This window comes from Lynx rufus, unplaced genomic scaffold, assembly GCF_022079265.1.
Source record: "Lynx rufus isolate CCGP_SWC_20201006 ecotype Redwood Valley unplaced genomic scaffold, mLynRuf1.p SCAF_2, whole genome shotgun sequence".
Lineage (NCBI taxonomy): Eukaryota > Metazoa > Chordata > Mammalia > Carnivora > Felidae > Lynx > Lynx rufus.
Genome location: NW_025814834.1, coordinates 171,290,246 through 171,305,861, shown reverse-complemented (window position 1 = coordinate 171,305,861; position 15,616 = coordinate 171,290,246). Strand labels below are relative to the sequence as shown.

The 15,616-nt window shown below is 36.5% G+C and overlaps 1 protein-coding gene across 1 annotated transcript in view; it reads right to left on the bottom strand.

The window, feature by feature from the left end:
- The window catches only part of DOCK7 (dedicator of cytokinesis 7), a 225,709-nt gene that overhangs the window by 73,712 nt on the left and 136,381 nt on the right, over window positions 1–15,616 (bottom strand). The window contains exons 20-22 of the mRNA XM_047085104.1: window positions 12,673–12,904; window positions 9,330–9,494; window positions 7,240–7,409 (exon numbers count right to left, since the gene is read on the bottom strand). Coding sequence (XP_046941060.1) covers window positions 7,240–7,409; window positions 9,330–9,494; window positions 12,673–12,904 — 567 coding nt within the window. The remainder of the gene's footprint in view (window positions 1–7,239; window positions 7,410–9,329; window positions 9,495–12,672; window positions 12,905–15,616) is intronic.

Sequence of the window (15,616 nt, the reverse complement as noted above, 5' to 3'; positions counted from 1 at the left end):
TATTATAAAGAAAAGCATTATGATGGTACTATCTACAGGAATTATATCTTCATCATTACTATCATTGAAGTTAACATGCTACTAATGTGTATGGCCAGAAGAGAAGTACATCTGTTCTTCTCTCAAAGAAGTTATGATCCCAGGTGAAGGGATGTTTTAATGTCTTAAGCCTGACTGATCATTACAATCACTGGGAAGTTTTGTAACATTCAGATTCTGGGCCCCAACCCCAGAAAACCTGATTCAGCAACCCGGGCTGTAGCCTGGAATCTGCTAAAAGAACTAGAGCCAGTTGTAAGGGATTTTTTTAAGAGGACTCTTGGAGTAAGAATAAAGAAGACAGCCCAATACAAGGAGACAAAAAATAGGGTGTCAGTATGGACCCAAACCAGAAAGCACCAAAGGAAAGGTAAAAGAAAAACAAGAGTAGTAACAATAATAATCAACTGTGTAGACATTTATATCACCTGGGAAGGTCAACAACAAAAATGTGCAGGGCCTTATGTCTAAACAAATAAGAATCTCTGGGATTGAAGCCCATGTATCAGTATTATGGGAGGGAATGAGGATTAGGGAGAGTGAGGGAGGGAAGACAAACTAACTCTCAAGAGCTTAGGTTTTAGGGAGAATATGTGCCCTATTGTTCTAAAAATAGAGACTGACGGAAATGATATAATAATCACCCATTTCCACTCATTTTTTATACTGAATGTGTAAGATGAGTGAAGTTGAAATCCAAGTTCAACTGCTTACTAACTGTAAAATCTAAGGTAAATTACCTAATCTCTTTTTCAGTTTGTTTGCAATAAAAAAGAATAATGATAGTCTCCCTCATATTGCAAAGATCAAATTAAAAAATGGAACTAAAGGATGCCTGGGTGGCTCAGTCAGTTAAGTGACCGGCACTTGATCTCAGCTCAGGTCATGATCTCACGGGTCATGAGTTTAAGCCAAGGGGCAGCACAGAGCCTGCTTGGGATATTCTCTCTCTCTCTCTCTCTCTCTCTCTCTCTCTCTCTTTCTCTGTCTGCCCTTCCCAACACACACGTGCTCTCTCCTTCACTCTCTCAAAATAAATAAATAAACCTAAAAAAAAAAAAAGAATAAATATGGAAGTAAATATAGAAAACTCTCAAAAAATAGATCTAGCAGGCGTGCCTGGGTGGCTCAGTAGGTTAAGAATCTGACTCTTGATTTCAGCTCAGGTCATGATCTCACAGAGGTGAGACTGAACCCCCTGTCAGGCCAGAGCAGAGCATGGAGCCTACTTGGGATTCTCTCTCTCCTCTGTCTCTCTGCCCCTCCTCCGCTTATAAGTGTGTGCATGCATACTTGCTCTCTCTCTCAAAATAAACTTAAAAAGAAATAGTTTTGTTTTTGATGTTTATTTTTGAGAGAGAAAAAAAGAGCATGAACCTGGGAGGGGAAGAGAGAAAAGGGGACAGAGGATCTGAAGCAGGCTCTGCAGTGACAGCCCAAAGTGGGGCTTGAACTCACAAACTGCAAGATGATGACCTAAGCCAAAGTCAGACACTTAACCAACTGAGCCACCCACGTGCCCTAAAAAGAAACAGTTCTAACAAAAACTTTCTACATGTTTTTTTAAATGCTTCCCAGCAAAGTAAAAGACAATATTCAAATACTAGTAACATTATGTAATCACATTTAAAATAAATTACCTACCTTCTCATAACCCTATGTTATTTCAAATAAAAGCAAACCAGCAAATGTTTTTCAAATATGTTAAAACTAAAGTTTTCACCAGACTCCCAAGTTAGGTTTCTCCACTGTATAAAGTTCTTTCTGCCATTTATAATTTTTACAACCACTACTCATGTTATAAAATTAATACATAAGTATCTGATTTTTGCAAAATTACAACTGTGCTCTTCACTCTACCATAAATTTCCACAATACCAATAATTTTTCCATACTCTTAAATTCACTTTTCAATTCCTTAATTTCCTTTAAAACTAAGTCACAGGCTAATCAATAATGTGAGCATAAATAATAAATCTCTTTGTGCCATTAACTGTATATTATATTCACAATATTGAGACTGAACAGTTATAATTACATCAAGTCAAAGCTAACTATTCAAAGAAAACCTGTGACCAATTGTTTTCTAAAGCAAATAATTACCATAATTTGTTATAAAGCTAAGAATTATATCAAACCACCCTTAGGTAAACAAATTCATCACATACATTTACTACTGTCATAACTATGTTTACTAATCTTCAACTAATATAGAACAGATTAACCAAATGTGTGCACATGTGCATGAAAGTGGGGTTTTTTTTTTGTCGAATCTCTGTAACAGTATTTTGTCCCGTAAGTACAGACAGCCTCCTTCCTTGAGCAAGGCTCATACTGTATTTGACAGGACATCAACATTCTTGTTAGAATACAAAGATTTGGCTTGGTACCCACAAGTTCTCAGCATAGTGCCCACATAATAAGCTCTCAGTATTTAAAAATAAATTTAAAAATAGGGGATGACACATTACAAAGAAACTATTTAACTACATAAATTGCACTGGCATTTGATTAAAAGCAATAAAACTGACAGTTGTTATAATAATATATTTACATAATTGAACATTAAAAGAGTATTGCTAGGGCAAAGAGATCAGCTTTGGTAAGATAATTATGAAGAAAATCTCGCAAATCTCATTTTACAGTCACTAGAGTAATAAAATCCTACTAAGTATTCTTGAATTTTAGGAGTTCTGCATTTTACATTAAAGAATAAATTATGAAAACAAACTTTCATAAAGCCAAATCTTTTAAGGTAATTAAATATATAATTAATGCTGACAGCAAGAAAGCAAACAAAAACATAACTTTTAAAGAAGGAAGTTATTCTTGTAATAGATCTCTATGCTTACTAATATTCATTTATTGAATATCTATCACACATCTTCAACATCCTGGCCATTATGGGTGCTTAGGATACACTACTCAACAACTATGCCCGACCTCATGGAGCTTATACTCTGATAAAGGTAAACAAACATAATAACTAATTTATATGCCACATTAAAAGGTAGTAAATGTGGGGCTCCTGGGTGGCTCATTTGGTTGACCATTCAATTTTTGATTTCAGCTCAGGTCATGATCCCAGGGTTTGACCACCTTATTTAAATGTATAACCAGTCCTTCTTTCTCTTCAGTCTTGTCCTGGGGGCTTTTGATCCCCTTATTCTGTTTCTTTGTCTCATAACATTTACTACCTTAAGAAAAGTTTTTTTTTATTTTATTTTAGAAAGTGCACATGAATGGGGGAGAAGGGCAGAGGGGAAGAGAGGGAGAGAGAGGGAGGGGGAGAGAGGGAGAGAAGGAGAGAGGGAGACAGGGAGAGAGAGGGAGAGAGAGGGAGAGAGAGAGAGAGAGAGAGAGAGAGAGAGAGAATCTCAACCAGGCTCCATGCTCAACACGGAGCCCAACATGGGGCACGATTAGAGAGAGAGAGAGAGAGAGAGAGAGAGAGAGAGAGAGAGAGAGAGAGAATCTCAACCAGGCTCCATGCTCAACACGGAGCCCAACATGGGGCTCGATTCTGTGGGATCATGACCTGAACTGAAATCAAAAGTCAGATGCTCAACCAACTGAGGCCCCCAAGCACCCCTATGACTTAGGTTTTTAAAGCAGCATTCTGTTTGCTATGTTGTGAAGAGAGTGTAGGTTGGAAGTAGGAAAACCATCTTTCAGGTTATTACATTAATTGAGAAAGAGACGGTAGTAGTTCAGACCAATGGTAGCAGTAAAGGGAGCGAGCAGTGATTCCACCTTTAGCATATATCCAAATCTGAATAAAAAGATTTCAGAAAGGCAGCTAAGTTTACAATTTCAGAGAGAGGTTTGTACTGGAAATATAATTTTGGGAGTCATTAGCACATAGTGGTATTTAAAACTATGGAACTTGGTAACATCAAGCAAGTGAGTATAGAGAGAAAAGAGAAAAGACAAGAGAAATAAGGAAAGAGGCCTGGGGCACTTGCAGATTAAGAAATCAGGGAAAGAAGAATCCACAGAGACTGAAAAGGTATAACCAGTAAAGTAAAAGGAAAACTAAGAAGAGTGCAGAGCCTGAAAGGCAAGTACATAAACTAAGGAGGAAAGAACGTGACTATGTTCAAATCTGCTATAAGGTCAAGTAAGCCGAGCGCTGAAAATTAACCACTAGATTTGGCAACATGGAGAGCTCTGGTGACATAAACAAGGGCAGTTTGCATGGAAGATGGGAGCAATACCTGACTGAATTAGGGAAACTTTTTCAAAGAATTCTACTACAAAAGGTAGCGGAGAAATAGTGAGGAAGCTAGCAGTTGAAATACTAGAGAGATTTTGGGATAAATAAAAATGGGATAAATACTAGCATGCTTGCATGTGGATGGGATGTTTTAGCAGATAGGGAGCAAATGATGATGTAGTACAGAGATGAGACAATTGCTGTAGTGAGGATTCCAATAAGCAAGAGGGGACAGGAGCTTGTTTACAAATGGATCCACAAAACTGGACAGTCCATCTACAGTAGAATACTATATTAAGTAGTGGGTAGTCGTAGATGGCAGTAGGTGGGTAGATGTGGTTTAAAAGTCTATAAAAGTATTCTTTTGATGGCTTCAATTTTCTCAGTGAGGTAGGAGATAAAGTGAGAAGGAGGACTGGTGGGCAGGTAAGGGAAGAAGGCATGAAACCTTTTTCTGGGGAGAGTGGGAAAGTAAATGGAATACAGAAATACAGTGTCATTGCCTGACAGCACTGAGTGCTCTGTGGAGGTCCATGGCTTTTAAATTCAAATGAGAGCAGTCATCACGACACTTCTCAAGTCATGTTCACTGGCACAAGTGCTGACATGGCACAGACAGATGACTGAGTTCAACTATGGCTGGAGGTTTGGCTAAGCAAGTACAATGAAATAACAGAAGGATAAGGCAATTGAGGTTTGACTATAATAGGGATAACTATAATGATTGGTCATGGAATTTAAGCAAGCTAATTTGGAAGAAAGAATACTAAGGGATTGAGGCACACACAGTAAAAGGTCATCAGATCAAGTGATGGGAGTTTGCAGAGAAATAAGAACTTGTTGGAATTGGGGTATTAGAGAGAAAAACGGGAGCAAACAGTTAAAGAACAAGATGCATGAAATCGAGATTATGAAGGTTAAAGTTATTAGTAATGACAACATCTAGGACATGACCATGGCTGAGGCAGGGTGGAAAGACCAAATTATTCAAAAAAGAGTTTCTTGATTGGAAAGGCCAATGAAGTCAGAATAAATAAATAGTAGTTATAAATAAACTTCAGATTCCTTTCAATTTTAATAAGGAGATAAAACTATACACCATTATCATTAGCAATTATGAGTAAAATGATAGTCCAAAATAAAGTAACTATCAGAAAATTTTCCAGCAAAAAAAAAAAAGAAAGAAAACATGAAATCTATTTAAATAAAACTTGAGTAGGATGAGGTTGTGTTGTCATAAGACAAATTCTCATCTTATGATGGCTTTCTTAGAAGTTTATATATATACATCATTATATTTACACTACAGATCATCAGATGTTTATGTCATTATGTCTCATTTTATGAACTACTGGAAAAAAGGCAAATAATCATCCCAATACATGTAGAAGTTTATTCTAAATCTTGAGATTATAATCAATCAAATACATCATATAAAGGAAAACTCTAGAATCATGCTAGGTGAGGCATAATGCAAATCTTAACAGAAATTAAGAGGCATTTTAAAAATAGAACCCTGAGGAAAATGGTCTTTTTCATTTCCATAACTCTTTACTTTCCATAACTCTTACACTACTCTTTACCCCAGGACCTAGAGTTGTATATAAATAATGCTAAGTACTACCTCTATGACATTGAGATATGATCAAGAATGAATACAAGGATAAAAAATCAGTTCTTTTTCTAAAGGTGGAAATTTTATATGCAGGGGGTTGTTGGGGAGCCTTCTCATTTACAATTGCTATACTCCTCAGGTTACTCTGCCTTCAGAATCCCATGTAAATACTTCTGCACATCACTCTCTTGGGCAGTTCACAAAAAATCAAAGTTGTCTAATTAGAGAGTAACATCTACATGGATCTTTAAGTTATTGAAATCCACGTTTATCATTTAAAATATAAGGCTACAAAATATATTCTTGATCTGTGAGCAATTACTTTAAAAATTAGTTGTTACTTTAAATGAACAATGCTGAAGTTCATTGGAAGCTTCTGAATGTAAAATTTCTATAGCTGTATGAAAAGATATGAGTATTTCTGATGTTTCTGATCAATGTTCAAATACTTCACATAAAAAAACCCAGACTGTTAAAAAAAAAAAAACCACAAAGATCTATTACAGTTCAGGCTAGGGGTTAAACACAGACTGTAGAACATATTCATTAATTCTTCCTCAGATCCTAGTTAACAGGCTAAAAGTGCCAAAGAGAAGTTGGCTATGATTCCACAACAATGGTATATATGTTTGAATGGTTTGGTCAAAACACAACATACCATGATTTATTGGCCTCAGTCTTACCATTCTTTTTGCCAGCTTGTTTAAACTGAGTTATTCGTGTACTTTTCCTATAAAAAGGTAATAATTATTCCTTAATTTTTTTTAAGGGGGCTCAATAAAGATGCTGTAAATATAATATAGCTGGATGTTAAACTAGCTGGCCTCTCCCTTGTTACCTGAAATAACCATTAACCAGCATTAAATAAATCATATTTTTTGTGTCCTGGTGAATTTTCTATAGAGTTTTCCATGTGAAAGGTAGCTATATTACCAATTAAGCCTAATCAATGTTCTTGATATTTTTCAGAGAAGGGATGGGGGTCCATAGTTTAAATCAATGATGTCGTGTCCCTCTACACAGCAGTCACATAAGTATCTTTTAATTCTACAGGAAATTAATCTAGTCATTTTTCACAGGATGGAGTATCACACAGACAAAGGTAAGTTACACAGACTGGTCATCCTGGACAAATTTCTGAACTTGGCAGATTTTCTTGAGCAGAATGTAAAAACCAGTTTGTAATAGCAAGCTTATTTAATAGAAACATGAAACACTCAGTGTGGATAGTGATAGAACAGAAAGATACAATTTCTTGCCTATTACTAACCCAAATACATTTTAAAATAAGGATAAATTAAAATTAGACATTGCTCACTTGTTCATAAACCGAAAATCAAAAATGTACAGATGACTATCTTCAGTTTACCTTACTGCCGATGATTGACCGTACTTCATCATCTGGTGACGTGGGCGTCCCAGATATGTCTGGATTACTATTACTAAGGCTCCGAGAACGATTTAAATTAAGGCTTGCAGGTCTCACAGCAGATCGAGCCATTGTGGCATAATGCACTGATCCTCCCAAACCCCCAGGACCTAGAGTTGTATATAAAACAGCACATAATTAAAGAAAATCAGTCAGGAAAGGACCTGAAAAAAATCTCTGCTACTTTACAAAAATCCATAAAAATCATGAACTGCTTTTATTTCTAAATGAAAAATACTATAAATTAAAAAAACTCAAAACTTAATGATAGCTACACAAAGAAACTTTTATAGCAGTGGACAAAACCATACACAATGATAAAATCGTGATCGTGTCAATGTTTCTGACTATGTATTACTTGTACAATGAGCAGCAAGAATAGAAAACACACACATACACATGTATTATTTTCACTTTAAATATAAGGGTATCTAGGACCCCAAATTTTTCAGCTAATGGCTCTTCCTTTTTCCCACCTCTCCTACTCTGTCCTTGATACACAGTCCTAGAGGAACAGCCAATTTACTGTCAACATTTCTTAAATGAGACTATTTTTTTAAATATTTATTTATTTTTGAGAGAGAGAGAGACAGACAGACAGAATATGAGCAGGGGAGGGGCAGAGAGAGAGGGAGGAAACACAGAATCTGAAGTAGGATCCAGGCTCTGAGCTGTCAGCACAGAGCCAAATGTGGGGCTTGAACTCATGAGCTGTGAGATCATGACCTGAGCTGAAGTCACAACCTTAACTGACTGAGCCACCCAGGTGCCCAACAAGACTATGTTTTATTTCTCTGTCTTCATCAACAAGAATTTGAACTGTAACAAAATGGCATCTTTATGATATACAGACATAGATATATACTCCAGATAATTCTAAGAGCCCAAGTTATAAAAGCAAGAATTCCTCTTAGTCTAAAATCAACCATGTTCTATGAACATAAAAATACCCCACAATTGTATCCATAATTGATCTCCATTTTCCTAAAGAAATCCTTCCGAGTGTCATGTATGCAAATGACACATACCTGTCAACTAATTAATTTACACAGTCTTTCAGGTCAGTATGTAAAAAAGATGTTTTGCAAAATCTGTGGAATTCTAATAGTGTACTGAATGAAAGCATAAATGAAGAAGCACTATATACAGTCCACAATATACATTCAGAGCCTCAAGTACTAGAATTTTCAAAATCAAGATATGAAATTACAACCCAGAATGAGTCAATTATTTCTCTTTTTGCAATTAAGAAATAAAATGAGGTAAAACTTAGAGTCAGATTACTATTATGCCTAGTTTTCATAATGAATGTCATAATTATTTATCACCATTATTAATGTTAATATTGCCAATAGCTGGAAAAGGGCACTTATCATTATCATTAGTGATGAATGAGGACTCATACAAAGATGTGAGCAGGTTGAAAGGTATGCACAACACAATCATTAACTAACTGAACTAAAGAGTTATTCAAACTACAACATTCATCACCCCCCCCCCACCACCACCACCACCAATGTCATACAAAAAGCAAGTAACCACTTTGGGTCCTGATATTCAGAAAGGCTATATATTTTATTTGCCATGAAGAGATCAGGACTTTTCTAGGGAATAATCTTTTATATTATTGTAGGTTTCACATGATTATCAGGGTACTACTACACCATCCCATTTCTTCTTCAGTGTCCAGCATTCCAGATGACAAAATAACAGTCCATTTATCTTACCATAACAGAGAAGGATAAAATGCTTCCAGAGAAACAGAACTAATTTTCAAGATTCATTTCCAAGAATTAAGTCAACCAAGCTCTCATTCAAATTAAAGGAAGCTGTATAAATAATGATGCCTGAATATGTAAGCTAGTTATCCATTTAACTCCAGCACCTAGCATAGTCCATGCCACTTAGCAAGCACTCAATAAATGTCTACTGTTGAATGAATGCATCCCACTATGACTACTGGATTATTTCAGACTTGCCATGAACATACAATCTATGCAAGACAGTTTCAAATAAAAAGAATAAAATACCTGGTGATGGGGAATTAGGATAAGTATTCGGTAGGCGAAAAACATAATAGATGTATGATGCGAGAAGGCTGTTCCTGCCATGCTGGTCATGATTTCCTTCTAAGTTTTTGTGAAGCCGATTAATAATTGATGCCATGGCTTCAAAAGATGCTTGACCTAGATTAACTTTTAAGAAGGAGGAAAATATTTTTGTGTTAACTTTTTTAAACTGCAAATTCCAAAAAGATCAAGGTTTTGTCATCTCTGTATGTGTTAAGTATAGTGATTATACACAGTAAGAGGATAAAGATGATATTTGATGTTGATTTTAATGATGTATTTATTAGCTGAAGCAAAATTCCTTTTCTAAAGATTTTAAAACACTAATTTTACTAATTTAACATGAACACTGGATCGGTTTGCCTAGTCCAAAAAAAAGAAACATCAACCAACAGAAATTATTTTGTAAAATAATACAAAGCACATAAGAAAAAAAATTCTATCTTGTGTATCACCTTCGAAAAGTCACTTCTGGTTTTAAAGGGGACTCTGAAAACCTAAATTAACATACAATGAGCAGATGTTACTTTTGTTTTTAAAAAATTAACAATGAAAGTGGATTATTAAAAATAACAACTTCAAATCATAAGAGAATAGTGAATTAGCTATTTGACTGACATGAGTGAGTCAGTAGAAGGACTAGGTGGCTAGAAAAAAAGTTGAGGTAAGACTGTATAGCATTTTAAATACCAGGCTAAGCAATACCTACCCAGTCATTCAAGTTAGTAAGTAACAAGAATTTTGCAAAAGTTGGAAAATTCTGGTAGCACACTGAATAAATGGATAAAACAAACAGCCATTTTGAGCAATGAAGCCTCAGAATCTAGGATTTATTTAATCAAGACAGGAAATTATGAACAGAAATGAGGCCTAAGTTTTCCTAAACGTGGAATAATCCAGTAAAGTGGTCATTTAGGAACTAAAATATATATATATATATATATATATATATATATATATATATATATATATATGGAACTAGAAAAGGAACTAGAGACACAGAGGCCTAAGTGGGCTATAGAAATTTTACCTGTGTTCTACTTAATTCCTTTTCCTTTTCCTCACAGTAGCTATTCCAAACCATCAGAATCCTTCTCAAAACTCAGGTTCACTTTCCTCCCTTCTCAGGAAATCTTGCGGTTTTTTTTGTTTTGTGTTTTGTTTTGTTTTTTTTATCTCACAGTACAAATTTATCAAGTCCTCAACTTTTTATTACCCAAATCTGAAACCATTTTTATTTCCCTTCCAAAAGAAATAGTGCTCCTCTCCTATACAGAAGAATGATCTCTCCACCTTCACTTGTGTCCTACAGACTTGCTTCATTAATTAAACCTTTTAGCACCTCTATATCTTATTTTTCTCTGCACTCCACTAGTTTCACAAAGCACATAAACATGCTCAAACTTCTCCATCTTTATGCTGTAATCAACCCTGGTTCCTCTTCTAACTGAATTTCTTTGAAGAGCAGTGTATACTCTTATATTCCTTTCTTTTTTTTTTTTTTAATTTTTTTTTTCAACGTTTATTTATTTTTGGGACAGAGAGAGACAGAGCATGAACGGGGGAGGGGCAGAGAGAGAGGGAGACACAGAATCGGAAACAGGCTCCAGGCTCTGAGCCATCAGCCCAGAGCCCGACGCGGGGCTTGAACTCACGGACCGCGAGATCGTGACCTGGCTGAAGTCGGACGCTTAACCGACTGCGCCACCCAGGTGCCTCTCTTATATTCCTTTCATCATGTACAATGCACAACTTAATTCTCTGTAATCTGGTCTCCACTTCCACTATTTGACTACAACTATTCTTGTCAATTTCACCAGTGGACACTTCTTTAGTAGATAAGACTGGGACTCTGGAGTCAGTTGCCTGGATTTGAATCCTTAGCAAATTTTCAAGCGTTGTGCTCATCACTCTACTCATTTGTACAATAGTGGTACTAATGCCTAGACACAGAGTTGTGAGGAATGCATACATTAATATAAATAAAGCACACAGTACAACTGCTGACATATAACTAGTGCTGGGCAAATGTTTGTTACTAGTGCCATCATTATTACATTACTTACATAATCTACAAAAATGAACGATGCTAATTTTTTTTCTTAAAATCTTGAACGACTCCTTTGACAGTACTCTGTACAATTGCTCTTCAGTATTTCTTGACCTACCCCTCTTCTTCATCTCACTGTCACCTGTTTTTTGGCAGGAGTTCAGAGTTTTTTGTATGAAATTCTGTAAGATTCCTAATTTGTCTTCCTGTCTCCAGATTTCCCACTTTGAACCCATCTCCATGCAGCACACTCATCTTTGTGACAGTCAAACTGGGTCACATTACTTCCCTAATTAAGACCAGACCTTTCAAAAGCTATTGATTTCTTATAGAATAATAGTCCCGGTTCCCTAAGTGTCATCATGGAAGAGCCCATCTCCTCTCTCTCACCACCAATATCATTTCCAATCACCAACCCTCCAATTTGTGACTACTTACAATTCCCCCCAAATTTCCCAGTTTATTTGCCTGTATACCATGCACATACTATTTCATCTCCCTGGACTAGTTATTTAACTGTCAGACTCCTACTCATCTTTAAAATGTTTGACCCAAGAATCACCTCTACTGACAAGTCTGCCCTAAGATAAAAAATCCCAAGTTGCTGAACATTCCTCTCCGTTGTGCAACCAGTTAACACAAAATTTTTATAACCCGTTAGCTGAAATTTCTTACAAGCTCAACTACTCTGCAGGATTTGGGTGGAAGCTCTTAGCACAAGCAGAGGAATAACTCTTGGAAAAAGAGTGGGAAACAGGAGTACCTCTAATTCCAAAACAACACAGAAGAAAATGAGAATATAGAGATTTTGAGTTGATGAAAAAAGCCATTTTTAAATAGAAGATAGCAAATGAGTCAAAATGTAGGCTACATAGAGCACATATCATGTAAAATGCAAAATCATTTATCTAGTTGCCTGTTTTCCAAACTGGTCTGTGAGATCCTTAAAATCAGGAAATAATAAGCCTTGGATACAACCTATCAGCATCTGGCACATAGTAAATGCTTAATATTTGCTGAATGAATAAATAAATGAATTTGTTTCCATAATCTGAGTTGAGGTGTATATGGCACATTTTATGGAAACAAAAAGAAAGCTCTTTTCTGGCATGAGAAACAATAACACCCCATCTTTTCCTCCCCCAAATCAAACACAGTCATTACAGATAACAACAGTAAATCATGTTCTATTTCTGCAAAAGTTAGAAATGTACAATTATAAATTTCATAATTCCCCAAACATAAGTCAATTACCTATTTGGCCAGCAATGACAGGAGGTCTAACAACTAAAAGTATCAGTTTATCAAGCAGAAGATGAAGAAATCGGACCACTGGTTCCAACTGAGATGAATTCAGTGCTGAAATACTGCTCTTCAGTTCATTTTCTAAGTTATTTTCCATGATTCGCATGTCTCCAATTCGGACTGGGAACATGTGTTCGTCCAGAGCATTAACCAGAGCAAAAAACTTGTCAAGATAAGGATCCTAAAACAAAGAATGAACAAAAGCACTATAACTGGATATTCCCCAAACTTTGGACCACTAAAATAAAATAGCTCATATTAATCAGTAATACAAAAAGTACACAAGTATATATGGACATTGTTTCCAATTAAACACTACCTCTGTTCTCATTTATCATTGTAAAGTGGCCATTTCGAATGCTACTGAGTACTCAAGAACTCTGATATGAATTAAGTAGTTTTTCCCCCAATGTGAATCTGCCTAATTGTTTTAGAACTTAATTATTGTGCAGCTCTGTTAGTGCATGGCCTGTGTCCATTATTAATTTATTATCTCTCAGCTCCATCTAAACCCACCATCTTTGCCACGTTTTGTAACAGTGGAGCTAGACCCTTCAAACTGTGTTTCTCCTTTGCCAGCTGGCCTGTGGTCTGGCTCTGACAATACAGGGTGCAGGAAACAGCCTTCCTTCCACCAGTTTGTTTCCTGACAGCGGCTAGCAGATGTGAATGCTGGGGCTCAGAGGTGAGGGACATGGCAGCAGCATTCACAACAGCCAATTTGGCTCATTTTGCTCCTCAGCAGGTGCCCTCCACACCACAGCAAGGCAGGCAATGTGTTCCTGCAGCAGTAGTGTTCCCTCCTCAGGGGTCTGATTCTCAGCCTTCAGGATCCTCCTCCAGGTTTCTAAGTTCCTTCCTTATCACTTTCTACAACTGCTATCTCCATTACAATCACAGAATTTTCTTTTACCCCATTAGAAATGAATCACCTGTAACCCAGGTAACAATTATTTATATATAAATTGTCCCCATTCAAATTAATGGTAGCTTCCATCTCCTGACTAAATCCTGACTGCTATTATTTAACCTCCTTCTACACTAACAGAACTGCAGTCTTATTTAAAGTAATCATGTGCCCAGTCCCAGGGTAGGCGCTTGCTCTCTCAGCTGCTTTATGCCTCGTCATAACCATGTGTACAGTTCTGACCAAGAGATGTGAGCAAAAGTCTGTGGGAACTCTGGAAGACTTTTACTTAGTTAACAATGAAAATAAATTTGAAGACAGTAATGCCGAAAATCTTCATTCACATTTATAGTTCTAATATTGTTCTATTTTGATATGTATGTTTTAAATAAAAAATTACTGAGTTCTAACTATATATTTCTCCAGTACATTTCACATAGCTATAAGCAAAGTATGAAAACATCCGAACTGGAGAGTGTTATGCTAAGTGAAATAAGCCATACAGAGAAAGACAGATACCATATGTTTTCACTCTTAGGTGGATCCTGAGAAACTTAACAGAAGACCATGGGGGAGGGGAAGGAAAAAAAAAAAAAGAGGTTAGAGTGGGAGAGAGCCAAAGCATAAGAGACTCTTTTTTTTTTTTTTAATTTTTTTTTTCAACGTTTATTTATTTTTGGGACAGAGAGAGACAGAGCATGAACGGGGGAGGGGCAGAGAGAGAGGGAGACACAGAATCGGAAACAGGCTCCAGGCTCTGAGCCATCAGCCCAGAGCCTGACGCGGGGCTCGAACTCACGGACCGCGAGATCGTGACCTGGCTGAAGTCGGACGCTTAACCGACTGCACCACCCAGGCGCCCCAAGAGACTCTTAAAAACTGAGAACAAACTGAGGGTTGATGGGGGGTGGGAGGGAGGGGAGGGTGGGTGATGGGTATTGAGGAGGGCACCTTTTGGGATGAGCACTGGCTGTTGTATGGAAACCAATTTGACAATAAACTTCATGTATTGAAAAAAAAAAGTATGAAAACATCCTAAGAAGGGCACCTGGGTGGCTCAGTCAGTCAAGCTTCCAACTCTCAGTTTTGGGTCATGATTTCACAGTTCATGAGTTTAAGCCCTGCATTGAGCTCTGCGCTGAAAGCATGCAGGCTGTTTGGGATTATCTGTCTCCCCCTCTCTCTGTCCCTCCCCTGCTCATCTCTGCTCTCTCAAAAATAGACATTTTTTTTTTTTAAAACAACATAAGAAACATTATTGTCTTCAATTGATCCTTTAAAAAAGATAATACATGATGAAACTTACAGAATTACAAAAATTTATAAAATCTTGAGTATTAGTCATCAGGACTGTGAATGCCGAATGCCACAAAGTAGATACTTCCATTTTATCTTCCCCTACATTCTATAGATTCTAAATCATCTATATATTTTGCCTAAAATCCTTCTTTGTCACTTAAGACAACACATGTATCTGCCTCCAAAAAACAAAAGTAGGAGTTAAAGATAAATACGCTATCAACTCTAAAAGGAGAAAACTAGTAATGATTATAGGACTTTAAAAAATATGAAAAATACTGTATTTTTATACTTACTAGGATACTATTAAGGGAAAGAATATATTTCAACAGTATACTAGAACACGAATCTTAATCATTATCAAAAGAGTAAGGACTATAGGAAACATAGAACATATCCAGTATCAGAAAAGGAAAAATTCTCCTGGAGCCATTCTTTTACTGGGTTCTACCTGTATATTGCTAAATAAAACCTATCTACTACTGTTTTTTGTTGTTGTTTTAAAACTTAATATAGAAATGCTCTGTCTTATTTTTCCCAATTTCACTGCAGAAAAGAGTTCACTAGCAAGGTTAAGACTGCTACAATTTGAAAGGACAGCTTACACAGTTGGCTCTTGGCTGGCATCTCAGAACTTGGATTTCAAGATAGTTCCAACTGTTAGGGGATGATGGCTCACCATAACTA